Source organism: Penicillium citrinum (genome assembly GCF_028827155.1).
Source record: "Penicillium citrinum strain IBT 23319 chromosome Unknown utg000001l:1.0-4955037.0:1.0-4956770.0, whole genome shotgun sequence".
Lineage (NCBI taxonomy): Eukaryota > Fungi > Ascomycota > Eurotiomycetes > Eurotiales > Aspergillaceae > Penicillium > Penicillium citrinum.
In genome coordinates, this window is record NW_026622686.1 from 3,501,521 (window position 1) to 3,517,308 (window position 15,788).

Genomic DNA, 15,788 nt, shown 5'->3' on the forward strand with positions numbered 1-15,788 from the left:
CCAGCCGCTAAGCTCCAGAAGAATTTCATATCGATTTCATTTAATTGATTCAAGTGCCCGTCAACTACATCTTGCTTAATCGACCTCCTTCCAAGCGCCTTAAGAAAGATTGATTAATATCCCGAATACTCACTGCCCCAGATAATGCCATAGTACGACTTAGCTCTCGTTCTAATATATTCACCACTGTCTCAACACCATCACGTCCATTAAATGCGAGCCCCCACAGTACTGGTCGGCCAACTAATACAAAATCAGCACCAAATGCGAGGGCTTTGAATACATCACTTCCGCGACGTATCCCTCCGTCGAATATCACCGGAATCCGATTTCGAACAGTCGCGACAATTTCTGGCAGGGCTTGAATAGTCGAAGGAGCACTGTCTAATTGACGACCGCCATGGTTAGAAACGATGAGAGCATCGACGCCATGCTCAATAGCAAGATCAGCATCCTCTGGTGCTAATATCCCTTTCAGAATGATCTTCAAGCTAGTATTCTGTCTCAAGAATTCTATGGTTTCTCTCCAAGTAAGAGAAGCACTATGTGCTCCATCTCCTATTGCCTGGCGGATCTCGGTCGCCTCCTTTGCTGAACGGGCATTCATGAGGGTGCGGTTGCTGGTTGGGGTGCCTTCTTTTTGTCCATATAAGCTCGCTATGTTGGAAAGCTTGAGACCCTTGGGAAGGACAAGTGGATTCAAACGTTCATTGATTCGGTTTCCAAGCACCGGTGTGTCAACCGTAAGAACAAGAGCTTCGTATCCGGCAGCTGCACAGCAATTAGCTCCAATTCGATTTCTTACTAGTTAGTAGATACCAGTGGGGCCTGAAATTATCTTACCTTCCACTCTCTTTAACAAAGGTTTGATAAGCTCTTGATTGCTTGGCATGTATATCTGAAACCAGAATGGTACTCTGGCTTCGTGGTGGTTGACAGACATCACATCTTCCAACGATGTAGTCGAGTTAGAGGACAGCGTCATATTCAGTCCCATCGAGAACGCCACACGAGCGACATCCAACTCGCCCTCTCCGTGTGCTAATTTCTGCATTGCAGTCGGAGCTATACCTATGGGGAGGGGGTATGTATGACCAAGCAAATTAGTGGATGTCTTGACTTGAGCGACATCACGAAGGACACGAGGTAAAATGAATAGACTGTTTATTCCAGTCAATATATTGGTACTATCGTATAACCATCGAGGGGGGGATTTGACGTCTTACCGGCCAAAATCAGTCTGATTTCTCTTCATTGCTGTCTGATCATCTGCACCACCGGCGTAGTAATCAAGAACGTACGCCGGAAGCTTTTCTCGAGCAATGGCTTCCACATGTTCAACAGTAATGGGGTTCTCATCGACCATTTTCACTAGTGAATATGATAGCAAACAGAAATAATTGAAAGCTGATGCTTGGGGGAAAAGGTCTGAGAGAAAAATGTCTTCCAGCAGCTCTTAGTCGCCAAGGCGCCGGAAATTAATCCGGTCTACTGGTAGAACACCCCTAATGCTCAGTGTTGATAAGTTTGAATAACCTCGGGAATATCAACATGTTTTCAATGGCCGCTTCTTTTGGCCTCTTCTTTTATTACATATTGCGTGCGTATTCTATTGTGTTGGGAAAATCTATCTTGTAACATCCTAATTGTAAATGGAGATTAACTATCTAGTCTGGGGACAGGTGCATTTTTCGACCTGCAGCAATTAATTGACGTAACGATTTCTTTCAGTTAATTTGATGTGCCTAGGTATCGAAACAGTAAAAAGCAAGGAACTCGAGACGCAAAATAAATACTGTTTTATACCTATCGAAGTTGTCAGACAGGTTCTATGTGCAAAGAACAATGCCCCAACTTCTGCGGCTTATTGTTTTTTGAACGGCGGGGAAGAGTCATTCCACGCATTATGAGCATGGCGCATCTTGTAATGAACCTATGCATTATTGAAATTCAAATGATCTCATAAATCTCACTTAAACTGAAATCTATACATAGAGACCCATATGGGGTCACGTGGCTGTGTCGGACCCCGCGGCTCGGCTTCGTCTTCAATCAAATGGAAACACGAACATTCCTGCAACGCGTGTGACCTATTTCCGAAGGAAGATTTTCTTCTCGTTATTTTTTTGTGGCTGTGCAACAAAGCTCCAGGCAGCACTATGTCCATCACTCATATCGTACTCTTTCAATTCAAACCAGGCGTCGATGCACAAGTGATCAAGGATGTATGAATCGTTTGGGCGGTAGTATGCAGAAATCAATTAACAGAATCACAGGTATGTACGCGTATGCTCGGTCTGAAAGACAATTGTCTACATCCATCATCCTCGAAGCCCTATATCAAAACGTCGTCGGGGGGTGCCGACAACTCTCCCGAAGGTATCCAGGTAAGTAGCCATACACCAAGAGATTATTTCACAAGAAAGAAGTTTCCAGTGTCATATGTAAGAACGATGTTGTTTGACAAAACGACTAGGACGGTATCACTCATGCCTTCGTTGTTGAGTTTGAAAATGCAGCAGATCGAGACTACTATTGCAAGGAAGATCCCGTGCACCAGGAGTTTGTCCGCAGCCTAAGTGGACTTTTAGTCAAAGCCCAGGCCATTGACTATACCCCAGGCATATACTAGCACTGCATTCATTCTAAACTGAGTTGTTTTCCCAATTGGAGAAGTCGGCATTCCCCCCGCCGCGGAGTTTCAAGATCCCCCGGGCTTGGCAGCGGAAGATGACGTCAGTGAGAACTATAAGCCAATAGAGCCATTTCTTAGTATTTGCTTAGCATCGCTCAGTAGTAGGAAACTAAGTGTTTAATTACTAGATGATGACCCCGGAAAGTAGATCTTAAACCTTGCTATTTTTGAAATGCATACATATTTGTGGGGAACGAATGCTGGTGCCTTGGACGATCTCAATCTGTGCACCAGTCGGGAGATGAGAGAAGACCGACAAATGTAGGGATGTGTCAAAGGCGGAGAAATCCGACAAACATTGGACCTTGGAATCTATAAAAGCCAGGTCTACTCGGCGACATGGTCTTATTCAACTGGATCTTGATACTCTGGACATAACCTTGAGCCTATTACCAAAGCCTAGCACCTCGATCTTCAAGTTGTTATTCGCCATGCGTACCTCATCGATGTTCTACATCTTTGCTCTGGCAACTTATGTGGTGGCCGGGGATGTTGATGCCAATGATCTCCCGTCTCAGTGTAAAGATGTCTGTGCCCCAGTAGTGAGCCTGACATCCTCCTGTGACAGCAAAACCAACGATGACGATACTGCCGAGTTGAACTGCATCTGCAAGGACCCCCCGAGCAGCAAAGAGTTTGCCCGAATGCGATGCCTGTATCTCAAAGTTCAGCAAAGATGGAAGAGATAACGGTATGTATACTTCAAAGTTTATCCGTCTATCTATAAATACAGCGTTGGGGTTTAAACTGACAATCTTCAGATGCAAATGACCTTGTTCGATCTTGCTCATTCACTACCACAGAGTACTTGGCCACGGCTACATCTGGGTCAGGAAATTCTACCACAGCTGCGGCTAAGACCACAGAGACAAACTCTAACGGCGTGAAGACGACAATGACAGGAATCGCGTCTTCCTCGGGTGCCTCAACCGCCTCAAGTGCCGCTGCCACCACATCCAACGCAGCTGTCAGCTCTCTTGACTCCAAAGGGAGTATTATAGGCTCTCTCTTCATCGGGTTGATGGCATTTATGGCTTGAGTCCTATTTGACTCGTCCATGTGAGACGTTTAAAGACTTCAATTATGAGACGTTTACGTGCCTCATTTGTATGTAAAATGAAGCAAGCTGTTTTATTCCGATTTTTCATTGAAACTTTTCTTAGAATATCCACACATGGATTTATTTATTTTAGGTAATGTATGCTGTGAACTCAGAAAGGAAGCCCTCTTTATCAACTACATAACTGCCTTCGCTCGCAAATAGTATTTGATAGAAAGACAGTACTTTTCCATCAAGGATTACTAGGTCTTAAATTTAACAGCAGACATGGTTGTTCTTTGCTCTCACAGCAATGTCCAGAACTACAGAAGTCAGGTATGTCTTCCTTTGCTCCATTAAACCAACAATCTAGACGGACAATACCTGGTATTTCCTTCGTGATGACTCTCCTGTCACGGGTGAATTAAGATAATGGAGCCGTCATATTGACCGAATTGAATAATGTCGCAGCTAAGAGAGTGTATTATTTCCTGGTGAGGACGCTCCAAAATATTTGTTCGTGTTCTTGACGCTTGCAGGGACTACCTCAAGGTGCGCTACAAGGGGCATATTCCGTCTTTCTTTGAAAGCAAGCGACATTTATTTACGGGTCAAAGACTGGAAAGTACCCAATTATTTTATCACAATATTATATTTCTTAAATGGTGTTCGTTGGTCATACCAAGGCTGCCAGGCGATCGAAGACCAAATCATTAGAAAACCAGATCAAGGCGCAGCCTGTAAAAATTGGCTTCACCTTGATAACCAATGAACCGTGATCTATAACCACCCAAATTTACATGCATTCTTTCCGCCAAACAAGCAAAAGCACACCCTTCTATCAAGACAGCAGCAAGAAAAAAAAAACAAGAGGAAATAGATGGGGATATATGTAAGCCGCACTCTGGCCTACTGAGCTCCCAGGAAGTTTGTGGGTTCCGAGCTCAATGAGGCCAGGCCGTTGTTGCAGCTTTCGTTGTCGAAGATTCCTTAGTTGGTAACCTGGCCTGCGGAGGGGGCGCCAGTGTACAGGACAAGCAAGATGACGGTCAGGGCGGCACCAGCGACGATACCCTTAGCCTTGGCAGGGTTAGCGCGGCGGTACTCGCCAACCTGGAGACGGACATCAGTGGTGAGAGCGTTGATCTTCTCGGCACCAAGCTTGTAGTAGACCAGACCACCCAGAGCGATGGAGTAGCCGAAGAACTGCTGGGGGGGTGACAGGGTCACGGAAGATCAGCATAGAGGCGCAGACCAGGAGGATATCCTTCAGGATACCAGCCATGGTGAGAACAACAGCGGAGGTCTTGCCAATCTACAAGAGAGTTAGCAAATGCAGGCTTTTTTTTTATTTTCTCTCCCTGTTATGCAGGGAAGTCAGTATAGAAAAGAACGTACCAGAAGGACAACGGAAGCGTTAAGGAGGAAAGCAACCAGAGCGTTTGCGATAAGAGTCATGATACCGAGGCCGTAAATGTCGTTCATAGTCATGCGGGGGACATCAGTGAAGAGGGTGATGACACCGTTGGTGACGGCGCAGGCGGGGGCGTAGTAGTAGAGAGAGACGAGGGGATCCATCTTGAACTCAGCGGAGCTCAACAGACGCTGGACCATGACCAGACGCAGAGCCTCGAAGATGATACCGCCAACCTGGATGATGAAGCCAAGCATATCGAACTGGATCTCACCGAAGGAAGCGATAACAACACCAATGACGATGATACCAACGTTTCCGAGGGTCTTGAAGTTGGCGGGGGCGATTCCGAAAGCCCAGGTAGCGAAGAGGGTCACCACGGCGTTGGTAGCCTTGAGCATCTGGATGAAGGACACACTCAGGTAGAGGTAGGCCAAGTTACCACAGATCAGACTCAGAGAGAACATGATACCGATGGGGACAATGGCGCGACTATTTCCCCCCAATCAATCAGTCAATCTGTTCGTAATTCGAATGTCTGGTAAGCGTGAATACTCACGTGTAGGTGGCAGCGTTCATGGGAACCTTGTGGCGAGAGTCGAGGATGTTGGTGCAGCGGGCCAGGATCTGGGTCATGGCGGTAGCGAAGGCCATGTGCCAAGTGGTCAGGAACAGGGCTATTTTATTGTGTTAGTTGATGGTTATTTCTTTGAGGAGCAATCAATTGTCATGAATTGATGATGGCTCGAAAGGACTCACGGAAGTCTGGAAAGAATACGGGTTAGTTGTCAAGTTCACATCAACGCTTTTAGTGATCTCCAAGATGGAGAATTCAATTCTTTCAAACTTACTGAACTTGGCAGTGTGCAGAACCCATTTGTTGAACAGAATGACGCTAGAACTCAGGGCAATCCAAAGACTGTTGACTGTTAGCAATTGGCACTGCAGACTACTTGACGAAGAAGGCCATCGGTCTGGACTCACGCAATGTAGAAAGCCGGGTGAATGCCATCGCTCTTGGAGGCGGGGGCACCGCTCTCAAGCTTGCGTTCATCCTTGTTGTTAGCCATGGCGAAGAGAGAACAAAAGCGATAGCCGTAAAAAAAAAAGAGTGACTGAAGGTGAGTGAGTGATGAAGTTGGTAGTTGGGGGAAAAATGCCAAAAGGAAGGGGCAGTTTGGATTTAGGGGCAAGAACGATCGGCGTGGGGCGGTGGACAATCTTTTGAAGTTATGATTGGTTCCTTCCTAAATTGGAGAGGGTCTGCTGCCGGAAAAGTACACGTCGACGCGTGGGCCCTTCCGTTTCGGTTTCAGGTTTTTCTTTCTTTTCCTTGTGGACAGGGTCTTCTCTTTTTCTCTGTCGATTTGCATATCACATCACTTCCTACTCCGGATGATCACTGTACTATGTACCCCCTTTTCTCGTAGGTGGGTTGTGTTTATTCTGTTTGCGTCTTATTAGTTGTAGCGGAATAAATTTGCCTTTCTATCGTGTTCGATCTATTGCAAATCCGATCATATCCATCCTCCCCTGCCTTTCCAATGCATAGTCTACGTACTCCGTACCTAGAATAAGTTTATTTGATGTTTCATCTACCCTAATCCACTACCATTACCGATCATGTCTGACATATTGGCTAGTCAGCCCCATCCATTCTTGGCATTTCTGATACAGTAAATATACTCTCTTCGTCATCTGTTATTGACTAGTACTCCTTGACCAAATCCATAAATATGTACTATGTACGAGAATACTATCTACTAGGTGTTTGACCTTATCAATATAGTATATTATGCATTAATATCCTTATGGTCTAGTGCAGTCTATATCATGATATCTTACAACTTCCGGGAATTGATAGGCCAATGTATTCAAATCCAACATGCTAAAGTGGAATCAAGTGATTTTATAGTACAAGTTGAAGGAAGACACATAGCCTTAATTAAGATAAAACCAAACCCCTTTGAACACTATCAGTCAACCTATACCGATACCTATCGGTAGTAAACCCTACTAGGTACTACAAAACACTCGTAGTGTTTTAACCACCCGAACCCAACAGTTACTGTTGGATTCGGGTGGGCTTAGCTATTCTGAGCACCCATCTTTTAGCTTGTAGCCATTAACGAGTAGCGTAGTTGTAATAAAGTGCTATATCTGGAGCGTACATAACACTGATTGAGCAAGTGCGATTAATCTTCAAAGATGTTTATCAGCTCTTAGTAAGCTCGCGAAAATTGGCTATGATCTCTTCTATAAATGGCTGTACCCTCTGACGATTGGCTAAGCCAGAAGATGGCCAGAATGGATCAGAACGAAGATCCATCAAGCTCAGCCCTAAAAGTTGCCAGTCCAAAGATTCAAGGTCGACTTTTTCTAGTAAATCCAGCTCTGGAAGCATATGAATATCGAGCTTCAAACGTCTTTCCCAGAAGGACTTTGGAATATCCCAAGAAAATACAGATAACAGGTTACGCATATCCTGCACATTTTCTTGGGTATATTCCAAGGGGCAAATAATTTCCATCATCATAAGGAGAATCTCAGGCGGAATCCTTGTATCGAAATAGGAGCTTTTTTGTTTTCCATTTTGCCAGTGTGAACGAGCTGTTCTTATAGATTCTTGTACTTCGGGCACAACCCATGGACTTCGGTAGATATCACAGCCATAAACGTATTTCTCATACTTTGCATACTCCACACCATCTTCTTGGTGGGCCCAAAAGCGAACATCATCGTCTCCAATGCCCCATGGTCTATAAAAGGATCTTTCAAACCGGGGAATTCCCGGTTTCCAATACTGTTTTGCAGCCTGAACAACTTTGCCAATCGTCTCATCTGTCACTTGTTCACCCAAGAGAAAAATGAAAAATTTCCAACAATGAGCATGGAATAAATGACCTGCATTTTTGTCCGCGTGATGTGGATGAGGATAATCCTTACTCACTGGAGCTGGATAAAACTGTGTATACTGTAGACTATTATATGGTGATTTTGAATCACCACGTTGGATGAAAGCAGTATCTCTATCTCTCGGATGATACAAAAGACGCGAAGAGCAGTCAAATGCGTCCGTTCCGATGCCTGTAAGCGAGAATTTCTGGGATAAAGGAGACTCGATGGCTGCATTATTAGACTTCAGACGAGAATCGTAGGAGCCTTAAGAGTACTGACCCACTCGATAATAGCAAGAAGCCAACCAAGGATTATTGGGGAACTCTGCATTTTCTATTTCCGTTGATGGCACTAGTAGCTCTTTGAAAGGAAGGTCTCTTTCATGGTGAAATTGAAGCAAATCCACATCGCGAATAGGTTGAGCAGTTTTCATCTCTAAGGCGACTGTACCCATCATGCCGGCTACGCTAGAAACTTTCGAGCCACAGAGCAGACACGCCTTTTCTGCGACATACTTATGACGCCCATTCTCATCTACCCAGGTGTAAAGTATCATTGAGCCGAGTTGTTAGAAGACGATGAAATATAGTAAAGAGATACTGGTCATGAGTTATGAAATAGTAACGAGAGAATGAGCGAGTGCTGAAGAGGCAGAAAAGACTGAAAAGTTAAAGCAGATAACAAGCCAAGATAAATAGGATACCTTGCCAAGATGATGTAGAAATGAGCAGTTCTGGTACTCAATACATATTTGTATCAGGTGACCTGTCGCTTGACTTGAGGGTACTGCGGACCCTTTCGATTCGAGAACGGAGAAATTGGTAATAACTTTATTACCAAATTTTTAGAAATGTTGCAGTTGGTGGAGTTCTGAACGCAAAATTGGGTCATAGTATACAGAGGTAGATACACCTGTATGCCATAAATGTATATGCCTATGTAGCGGGTTTCCGATGAGAAGTCTTGGCTTTCCCTTTCCGTTCCGGTGCTCAGTGAGCGCCGCTTTTGCTCACTGAGTAGATCTGAGCACGTCTGACGGCGCTGAGCGGATCAGTGATTATCACGTGACTGTTCTGAGCAGCTCTCGCTAACTCTGATCTGTTCAGTGAGCCTGATCTGAATCCTTTGATTTGTTTTCTTAGTATTTTTAACAGTATATCAGGACCGGGGATCCGACTAAAATATTCCAATGAAATACAATATGCTATTTCTTACAAAGGTTTCTCGCAATTTTTACAATGTTCAAATTGCAATAGGACTAAGGTACAAGCTAGCAATTGCTGACTAGGTGAGAGGATAATGGAAGAAGAGCAGAAGATCAATTCAATCAGTAAGATATAGAGTCTGATTCTTGAAGAAACTTCAAGGAATCCTATATATACGAGCGAGGTTATTCAGGTAAGATAGGTCTCGCGTTATACTGTTTCAACAAGGCTGTCCTTTCATTGCCATGAATCCTGTGACAAATACTATAATTCCTTGATAGTATATTGAACTGTATCAAACCATTTTTGAATCTTTTTCGGGTTTTTATATTTAGTACATTTGTAGTCATAAAAGCGGAATAAATATAAAATAAATATTGATATACATACAATATAACAATCTACCCAGTTGTGACCAATCTGCTGATATACAATACTATAGTCATGCTTGGATGTTGGAATAACAATTTATAATGAATCCTGTTTAACCTGGTATTTTTGATGTGTACAGTGGTGGGAATTTAGTTTAACACTGTCTAGTCACCTAGATAGGACCTACCTAGCCTAGGTAGGTACCCTGCTTTCTACCCTTCTTCAAGTTGGTTCTTCTGCCACATATATCCTTGTAAATAACCTTATAGGAAGAAGGCAGAATGCCTCATATTACAATATAGGCCAAATCTGTCAGCAGGTACCCTCAAATTTATGACACTCCACTGTATAGTCAGGTCATACTAGATCTATCCCCAAGCCTTACTCGAATACACCAAAGGCAAGAACTGATATTTAATTAAAGAGCGACATCCGAATCACCCTGGTGTCTTGACCTCATCTCCTGTCAAAACCTGCGTCGGGGACGATCACAAACCGGAAAAGTCGGCTTCAACCAGCCCTTCACGATCAATATGGTTTCAGACCCGCCAGTTGAAGCAAGCGATCGGAATATTCAGGCTTTTCTAAAGGTTCAGACCGATTGCGAGGATCCACTCTTCCATCTTCGAAACAGGCCTCTCTTTCGCGGAGGACAACGTTATCATGTGCCCAATGTGTGGTTGCCAAAAAAGACTCAAATGCCTCTTTCTTCAGCTGAAGTGTTTCGTGTGTAGCTAGTTTTGCCGGTGAATAAGAGGCATATATGACTGTCCTAATAGTATCGCTATTCGGTGTTGGTTCGCCGCCCCAGTGTACAGTTCGTGAATCCCAGACAATCAAGTCACCAGGCTCAGCGAGGACTTTGACAGGCTTCATACCTCGAGACCGAAACCAAGTCATTTCATCCTCGCTAATGAATCGAAAGTCCTTCTTCTGCCATGTATCCGGGTCTGTCTCTGTATCAAGGAAACTTTCCATGACAGTATTCGATCTCGGAAGGACGATGAGGGAGCCATCGTCAGGACCAGCGGGGCTCAAGTTGATAATTCCCTGAACACAGTGTAGACCTCGACGCATAGGTGACTGGTCCACATGAGGCCATGGCTTCAAAGTAGGCTTATCCTTTTGATTGGGTAATGTGATATTAAGGGCATCGAAAGATACCAGTAATTCGTCAGTGCCCCAGATCTGAGCAAATGCATCTAAAATCTTAGGCTCCATACGAGCCTCCCACATGAACGTCTCATGGACCACCGAGTAATGCTTGAATGTATTGACTTTGCTTTGTATGGGTAGATTATCTGTTTTCCAGGTGGACCGGTCCTGGAGGTCAAGGGGTGTGTTGAATGACTGCAGCCAATCTAATGCTTTCTGCTGGTAATATTGTGCCTTTTCAGGATCGATGGCTTTCTTAATCACGGCGTAGCCTTGCGATTGAAGGTCGTCTCTCCAATCGCCATATGGCCCTGTGAGTCTGATGGAGTGTCAACTGGGATTCAAATCGAATGAAAAATCAAGGACTCACCTGAAAGAAGTTCTGTTAAGTGTGGTGGTGTTGCTGATTGTGGAAGACATTGTGACTGGGATCTCCTGATTGATTGTCTGGGAACTACCCAGGCATTCTTTCAATCTAAATGTATTGTTGAAAATTGCTGTACTTATATTGTTGGGAGTCAAATTCCTTGCTTCTCCGTCCTACCGTTGGAATAGTGCCACGTTACTAGCGGATCAACAATCGCAGTCCTCTTTCGCCTGATGAGACAACCCCGCGGCGGATAGACGGGCCGCCGTAAACACCCAACGACGATTGATGCACCATTTGACTGGTTGTTGGAAAAGTCGGCAAACATCCGTGGATGATCCCATATCTCCACTGGATGTTGCTAGGTGGGATGGACGCACCTGGTCACAAGATTTCTTATAGTAGTAAGCAAACCATTCCAAAACTGAAATAGGTTCAAGTTTCGGAGATAGTCATAAATCTAAAGTCATACATAGTCTGAATGGCATCAAAGTTCATAAAATATCAGAATGGAGATAGAGCATTATAGATCTAGACATCAGGACAAAGATCTGAGCTCAACCATTCCATCACCGCTCAATACCAGAGCTTCATTCCAATACAAACTCTTGGCATTCGCAAGGTCATCTTCCTGGGTATACATAGTGGAATTGAAGACGAGTTCAATGGCATTACCACCATACTTAGGCCAATAGATCTTATCATTGGCCCACTTTTTGTTTGGGTTTCCAGTCAAGACGAAAGAGAGAAGGTATTTCTGCATTTTGCGCTATGTATAGACAATCTGCGTTATCGTTTGTATATGGGCTATAGTGTGGGGGGGGGGGTTATCCAATCACATACAGCAACAAAGGAGCTGACGGAGGAGCTTCCGCTGATAGCTACTCCAGCACCAGCATCGGCGGCGTTAGAGCTGGAGCTGTTGGAAAGAGAGTAGGTGCTGTACCCTAGTCACGCGAGCGATGTTTAGTATAACCCAAAAGGATCGGTTTGAAATGTCACTTACAGTAGTAGCTCTGCTCGGTACCGTGAGTAGCTTGCTCGAGAGCAACCATTGCATTCCAGGTGTTGTTATTGAGAGCACGCGTGACAGCGTAACTGTGAGCAGTCAGGTCAAAGGACTGTCTCATATCCGCAAATGTGTATCCAGGGCTTGAGTAGTTGAATTCGGGGTATAGATCCATAATTTTATTGACAACATCATCGGTGATACTGGAAAAGAGGATACGAAGCTCATTTTCCACGTCTGCGGTGGTGTTAATGCCGGATGTTGGCGAGCCGTTGTTCTAGTGCTGCTCATGAGTGATGGCCAATGGTCCTGTCCAATTGAAACGACCCTGGTAAAGTTGTGACTCGTAGGTATCGGCCATGAAGTCTCCATCAACACGAGGCTGGAATTGGTAACCGTAGGAATCGTAGACATCAGTTGCAGCGTCCGTCAGGCTGGTGAATGAAACGCTGCGCATACAAGACAAGTCGTCGCCATCACATCCAACAGCCGTGGAGACGTTTTGAATTCTTTTCCGGTAGCCAAATTCAACATCATGATCCTCTGGAAGAGTCTTGATTGGGAGGTGGTAGACATCAGAATGTAGAGAGAAGAAATTGATGGTTGTATATATATTTGATTATGTACACCTATTCGGTCCCAAATCGCCCAGTAGAATAACAAGATCCCTCTCCCAGGAACAAAAATACACAGGTAAAGTCACGACGAAACACCAATATCTACCTTTTTTCTCCGCTCTAGAAGAGTCAAATTATCCAACGTGAACGATCAAACCCTTTGCAAACCGACCAACACCAACTATACCGCAGAACTCCCAAGATGTCGCTGTAATATGCCAATAAACACTATCGGATGGAGCACGAGATATCAAATTTCTTGCGCGTCCAGAGCCCAGATCTCCCAGTGTTTGAGTACTTCCCATCCAACTCGTCGCATGCGTCGTCTAATGACCTGTCCGTCACTTGTCAAGACAGGAGGGAAACATCCCGTTTTGATAGATTCATAATGAGTTCCCTCGGATGACTCGCGGGCATCATGGGGGTCAAATGAGGCCTGGGCTCTCCTTTCATTATCCTCTTCGTCATCACGCATGCGTTTTCCCAATGTTGACGGAGGTATACTTGTTTGTGGCGTTGACGATTTGTCTGGACCAGATTGTCGGGCAGGATGAGTACCATTAGAGTGGATATGGCCGGGTTTGCCCGAATCAACACCGCCATTTGTTTCAGTCGTTTCGCCGGCGCGCTCGACCTCTGGATCAGGAGATTGTGATTCAGAGTCGTCATAAACCGGAAACGGTGCTTTGTAGAAATCGCGCAATTCAAAAGCTTTCCAGCCCATTCCAACAACCTTTACATTTCCATAAACACTCTTGTCAGCCATATCATAGCTCATCATTTTCATGATTAGTTCATCGTCCAGATCGACAATGTCCGCCAAGCTTCGGGCGTTTTCGAGTGCCCTCTCAATATCTCTGCTCATTTTGGGCGACTGTTCTAACATCGCAAGGCTTATTGAGGCTTTCGGGAGTACTTTTCTAGAGACCTCGGACCATCCCGGATGAGACGCTGCGGAATTTGGATTACTCGCATTATGTGGCGATGCAGAACCCGCAGGAATCAGCAAACGGAGGGCGACCAATTTTCGAAGGAAAGGCACCAGCATTCCCAGCGATTCCATACTCGAAAAATCTGTAGCTAGAGCGAGTTGCTCCAGATTAGGACAGCTGTGCACAAGCCTTGCGATCATGCCCGTTGACAGAGGCCACTTGGAGCAGAGAAGCAAATGACGCAAAGTGACCCCGTGGTTGATTGAAATATGGCTTAGGTAGCTATCGCGAAGACTTGCTGCGATATTTAACTGGCTAGCTGGAGATGCGGCCGCGGCCGGCGAATTGGCCGTGGTCCCATTTGGGACTTCAGTTACAGGAGGTGTCAATGCAGATGTGGCTGGGCCAAATCCTGGTCGTGGAGAATTGAGATAGTCGGAAGACTCGGCAGTCACGTTCACAAAGTAAAGCTTCTCGAGCCCTTTAAAATTGCCCAAGAATTCTGAATTTCGCTTAGAAACAGCATCCATTCGCATAGATTTGATCTGAAGTTTTCGATGAGGAACCACTGTAGGCCAACTGTTCTCGATAAATGTGTTGACGAAACTCGTATTATCTGTACCGGCCAAAAAGGTAACATCTTCGACGGTGGTCGGATCGAAAGCAATATTAAATTCCTCGCTGTGGAAGGCGTACATATTTTGAAAAGATAATTTTTTGACAGGGAGTGGATGTTTTGCGGCGATGCATTTCCGGAAGTAATCGTGCAATGAGACGCTGGGCTCCTGCGCGAGGCGCATTCGCGGTGACCAATGTAGTTTCAGTTCACGCAGTTTCTTACTCTTAAGAAGCATGGTCGCAATATCATCTGGGTAACAAAGAGGATCTATATCGGTAATTTTTAAAGATCGCAAGTGTGGCATGCCGGGAAGGACGAATGTTGGTTGAGGGTAACGGGTGGAAGGGAAGCGGATTGTTAATGTCGTGAGTCGAGGAAGCTGCGTCAGTCCGTGATAAACCGTATCGAGCATTTTTGTGTTGAGTTCCCAGTGAAAGCTCTCTAGATTCGTCATGCGATCCACCGCTGCGCGTACTACAATGTTCAGCAACATCGACGAGTCGGGTACGCGGCCGACCTGAGAATGTTCCTCTAGTTCTCTTTCTTTCCAGTTCCCCCGGAGTGTGATTGATCGAACCAGCGTCGCATAAGGTCGAGTGATGATCGCATTCAGCCCCATCGTGAAGGGGCTGGCGCTTCCGATCCCTTCTGGTTGTTCATCGCGATACCGGATTTTGCCGTACGAGGTGAGCGTCAGGCTGCGATAAAGCTGAGGCAAAGCCATATAATTGAGCACACGACATGTGCGACATAGCCGCGCGAGATCGGCAGTATCATCGACCTTTTTCGTTTTTTCCCGTTAGTCTTTTCCATTTATGCGACCTCGAGGCACAGCGATGAGTTGCTTTTTTGGAGAGAGGGAAGAGACTAACGTTAGATACGATCTGGACGATCAAGTTAAGTGGCAGCTTCATTAGCGACACACTACCGGGCCGGTCGGTGGTGATGCTGGCATCAAACATATTCCGATTGACGGCCGCCATGATGCCACATGCGACATCTGGTCAGATTAACAAGGCATTGAAAAGAAGAAGCAGAAGGGGAGAGTTTTGAAGATCATGGGGAAAGCCCGGAGCAAAAAGTTCCCGATTCGCATGCGAACTCCACTTGGACCAGTCAGCATCCACTCAATGCAAAGTTGGACCTGTCATCTGCGATAGTCCACAGTTCATAACTCATAAGTTACTACAGTATGTACATACTGTACATACAGGGTCCGGATATTTCATTCGAGTTTCTAATATTTGTGCCATCTGCACGAGGATGAAGATGAGATGGTACTGGTGATGACGTAAGGTTGTCATATCCACGAGTCGCCCTAAGCCACACGGGTGTTGCATATAGTTAATTACTACTTACAACTATCTAGTTATAGGTATAATAAATGAATGTATGTACGAGTTGAAGCACCGTCACATGGTAGTATGTGATACTATGGAAGAGGTTATCCTATTGATGAATTAAAG

General features: G+C 45.1%; 7 protein-coding genes across 7 annotated transcripts; 2 read left to right on the forward strand and 5 right to left on the reverse strand.

Moving 5' to 3' along the window:
• Positions 1–64: 64 nt before the first annotated feature.
• Positions 65–1,366, reverse strand: N7469_001320 (alpha-hydroxy acid oxidase; the record flags this gene model as incomplete). The annotated part of the gene is made up of 3 exons (XM_056640240.1): positions 65–771; positions 844–1,160; positions 1,227–1,366. 3 exons carry the CDS (start codon positions 1,364–1,366, stop codon positions 65–67), a joined length of 1,164 nt encoding a protein of 387 aa, XP_056505997.1.
• Positions 1,367–2,159: 793 nt separating this feature from the next.
• Positions 2,160–2,632, forward strand: N7469_001321 (Dabb family protein; the record flags this gene model as incomplete). Its single annotated transcript, XM_056640241.1, has 3 exons — positions 2,160–2,225; positions 2,277–2,387; positions 2,477–2,632. 3 exons carry the CDS (start codon positions 2,160–2,162, stop codon positions 2,630–2,632), a joined length of 333 nt encoding a protein of 110 aa, XP_056505998.1.
• A 494-nt stretch (positions 2,633–3,126) lies between these two features.
• On the forward strand, positions 3,127–3,384 carry N7469_001322 (uncharacterized protein; the record flags this gene model as incomplete). The annotated part of the gene is made up of 1 exon (XM_056640242.1): positions 3,127–3,384. One exon carries the CDS (start codon positions 3,127–3,129, stop codon positions 3,382–3,384), a length of 258 nt encoding a protein of 85 aa, XP_056505999.1.
• Positions 3,385–4,724: 1,340 nt separating this feature from the next.
• N7469_001323 (sugar phosphate/phosphate translocator) lies at positions 4,725–6,218 on the reverse strand (the record flags this gene model as incomplete). Its single annotated transcript, XM_056640243.1, has 7 exons — positions 4,725–4,943; positions 4,990–5,049; positions 5,133–5,640; positions 5,708–5,825; positions 5,908–5,913; positions 6,000–6,067; positions 6,133–6,218. The coding sequence occupies 7 exons, from the start codon at positions 6,216–6,218 to the stop codon at positions 4,725–4,727; spliced, it is 1,065 nt and encodes a 354-aa protein (XP_056506000.1).
• Positions 6,219–10,151: 3,933 nt separating this feature from the next.
• Positions 10,152–11,198, reverse strand: N7469_001324 (phytanoyl-CoA dioxygenase family protein; the record flags this gene model as incomplete). The annotated part of the gene is made up of 2 exons (XM_056640244.1): positions 10,152–11,097; positions 11,149–11,198. The coding sequence occupies 2 exons, from the start codon at positions 11,196–11,198 to the stop codon at positions 10,152–10,154; spliced, it is 996 nt and encodes a 331-aa protein (XP_056506001.1).
• Positions 11,199–11,683: 485 nt separating this feature from the next.
• Positions 11,684–12,730, reverse strand: N7469_001325 (uncharacterized protein; the record flags this gene model as incomplete). The annotated part of the gene is made up of 4 exons (XM_056640245.1): positions 11,684–11,914; positions 11,989–12,092; positions 12,152–12,431; positions 12,614–12,730. The coding sequence occupies 4 exons, from the start codon at positions 12,728–12,730 to the stop codon at positions 11,684–11,686; spliced, it is 732 nt and encodes a 243-aa protein (XP_056506002.1).
• A 291-nt stretch (positions 12,731–13,021) lies between these two features.
• Positions 13,022–15,305, reverse strand: N7469_001326 (uncharacterized protein; the record flags this gene model as incomplete). The annotated part of the gene is made up of 2 exons (XM_056640246.1): positions 13,022–15,103; positions 15,195–15,305. The coding sequence occupies 2 exons, from the start codon at positions 15,303–15,305 to the stop codon at positions 13,022–13,024; spliced, it is 2,193 nt and encodes a 730-aa protein (XP_056506003.1).
• Between the last annotated feature and the right edge of the window lie 483 nt (positions 15,306–15,788).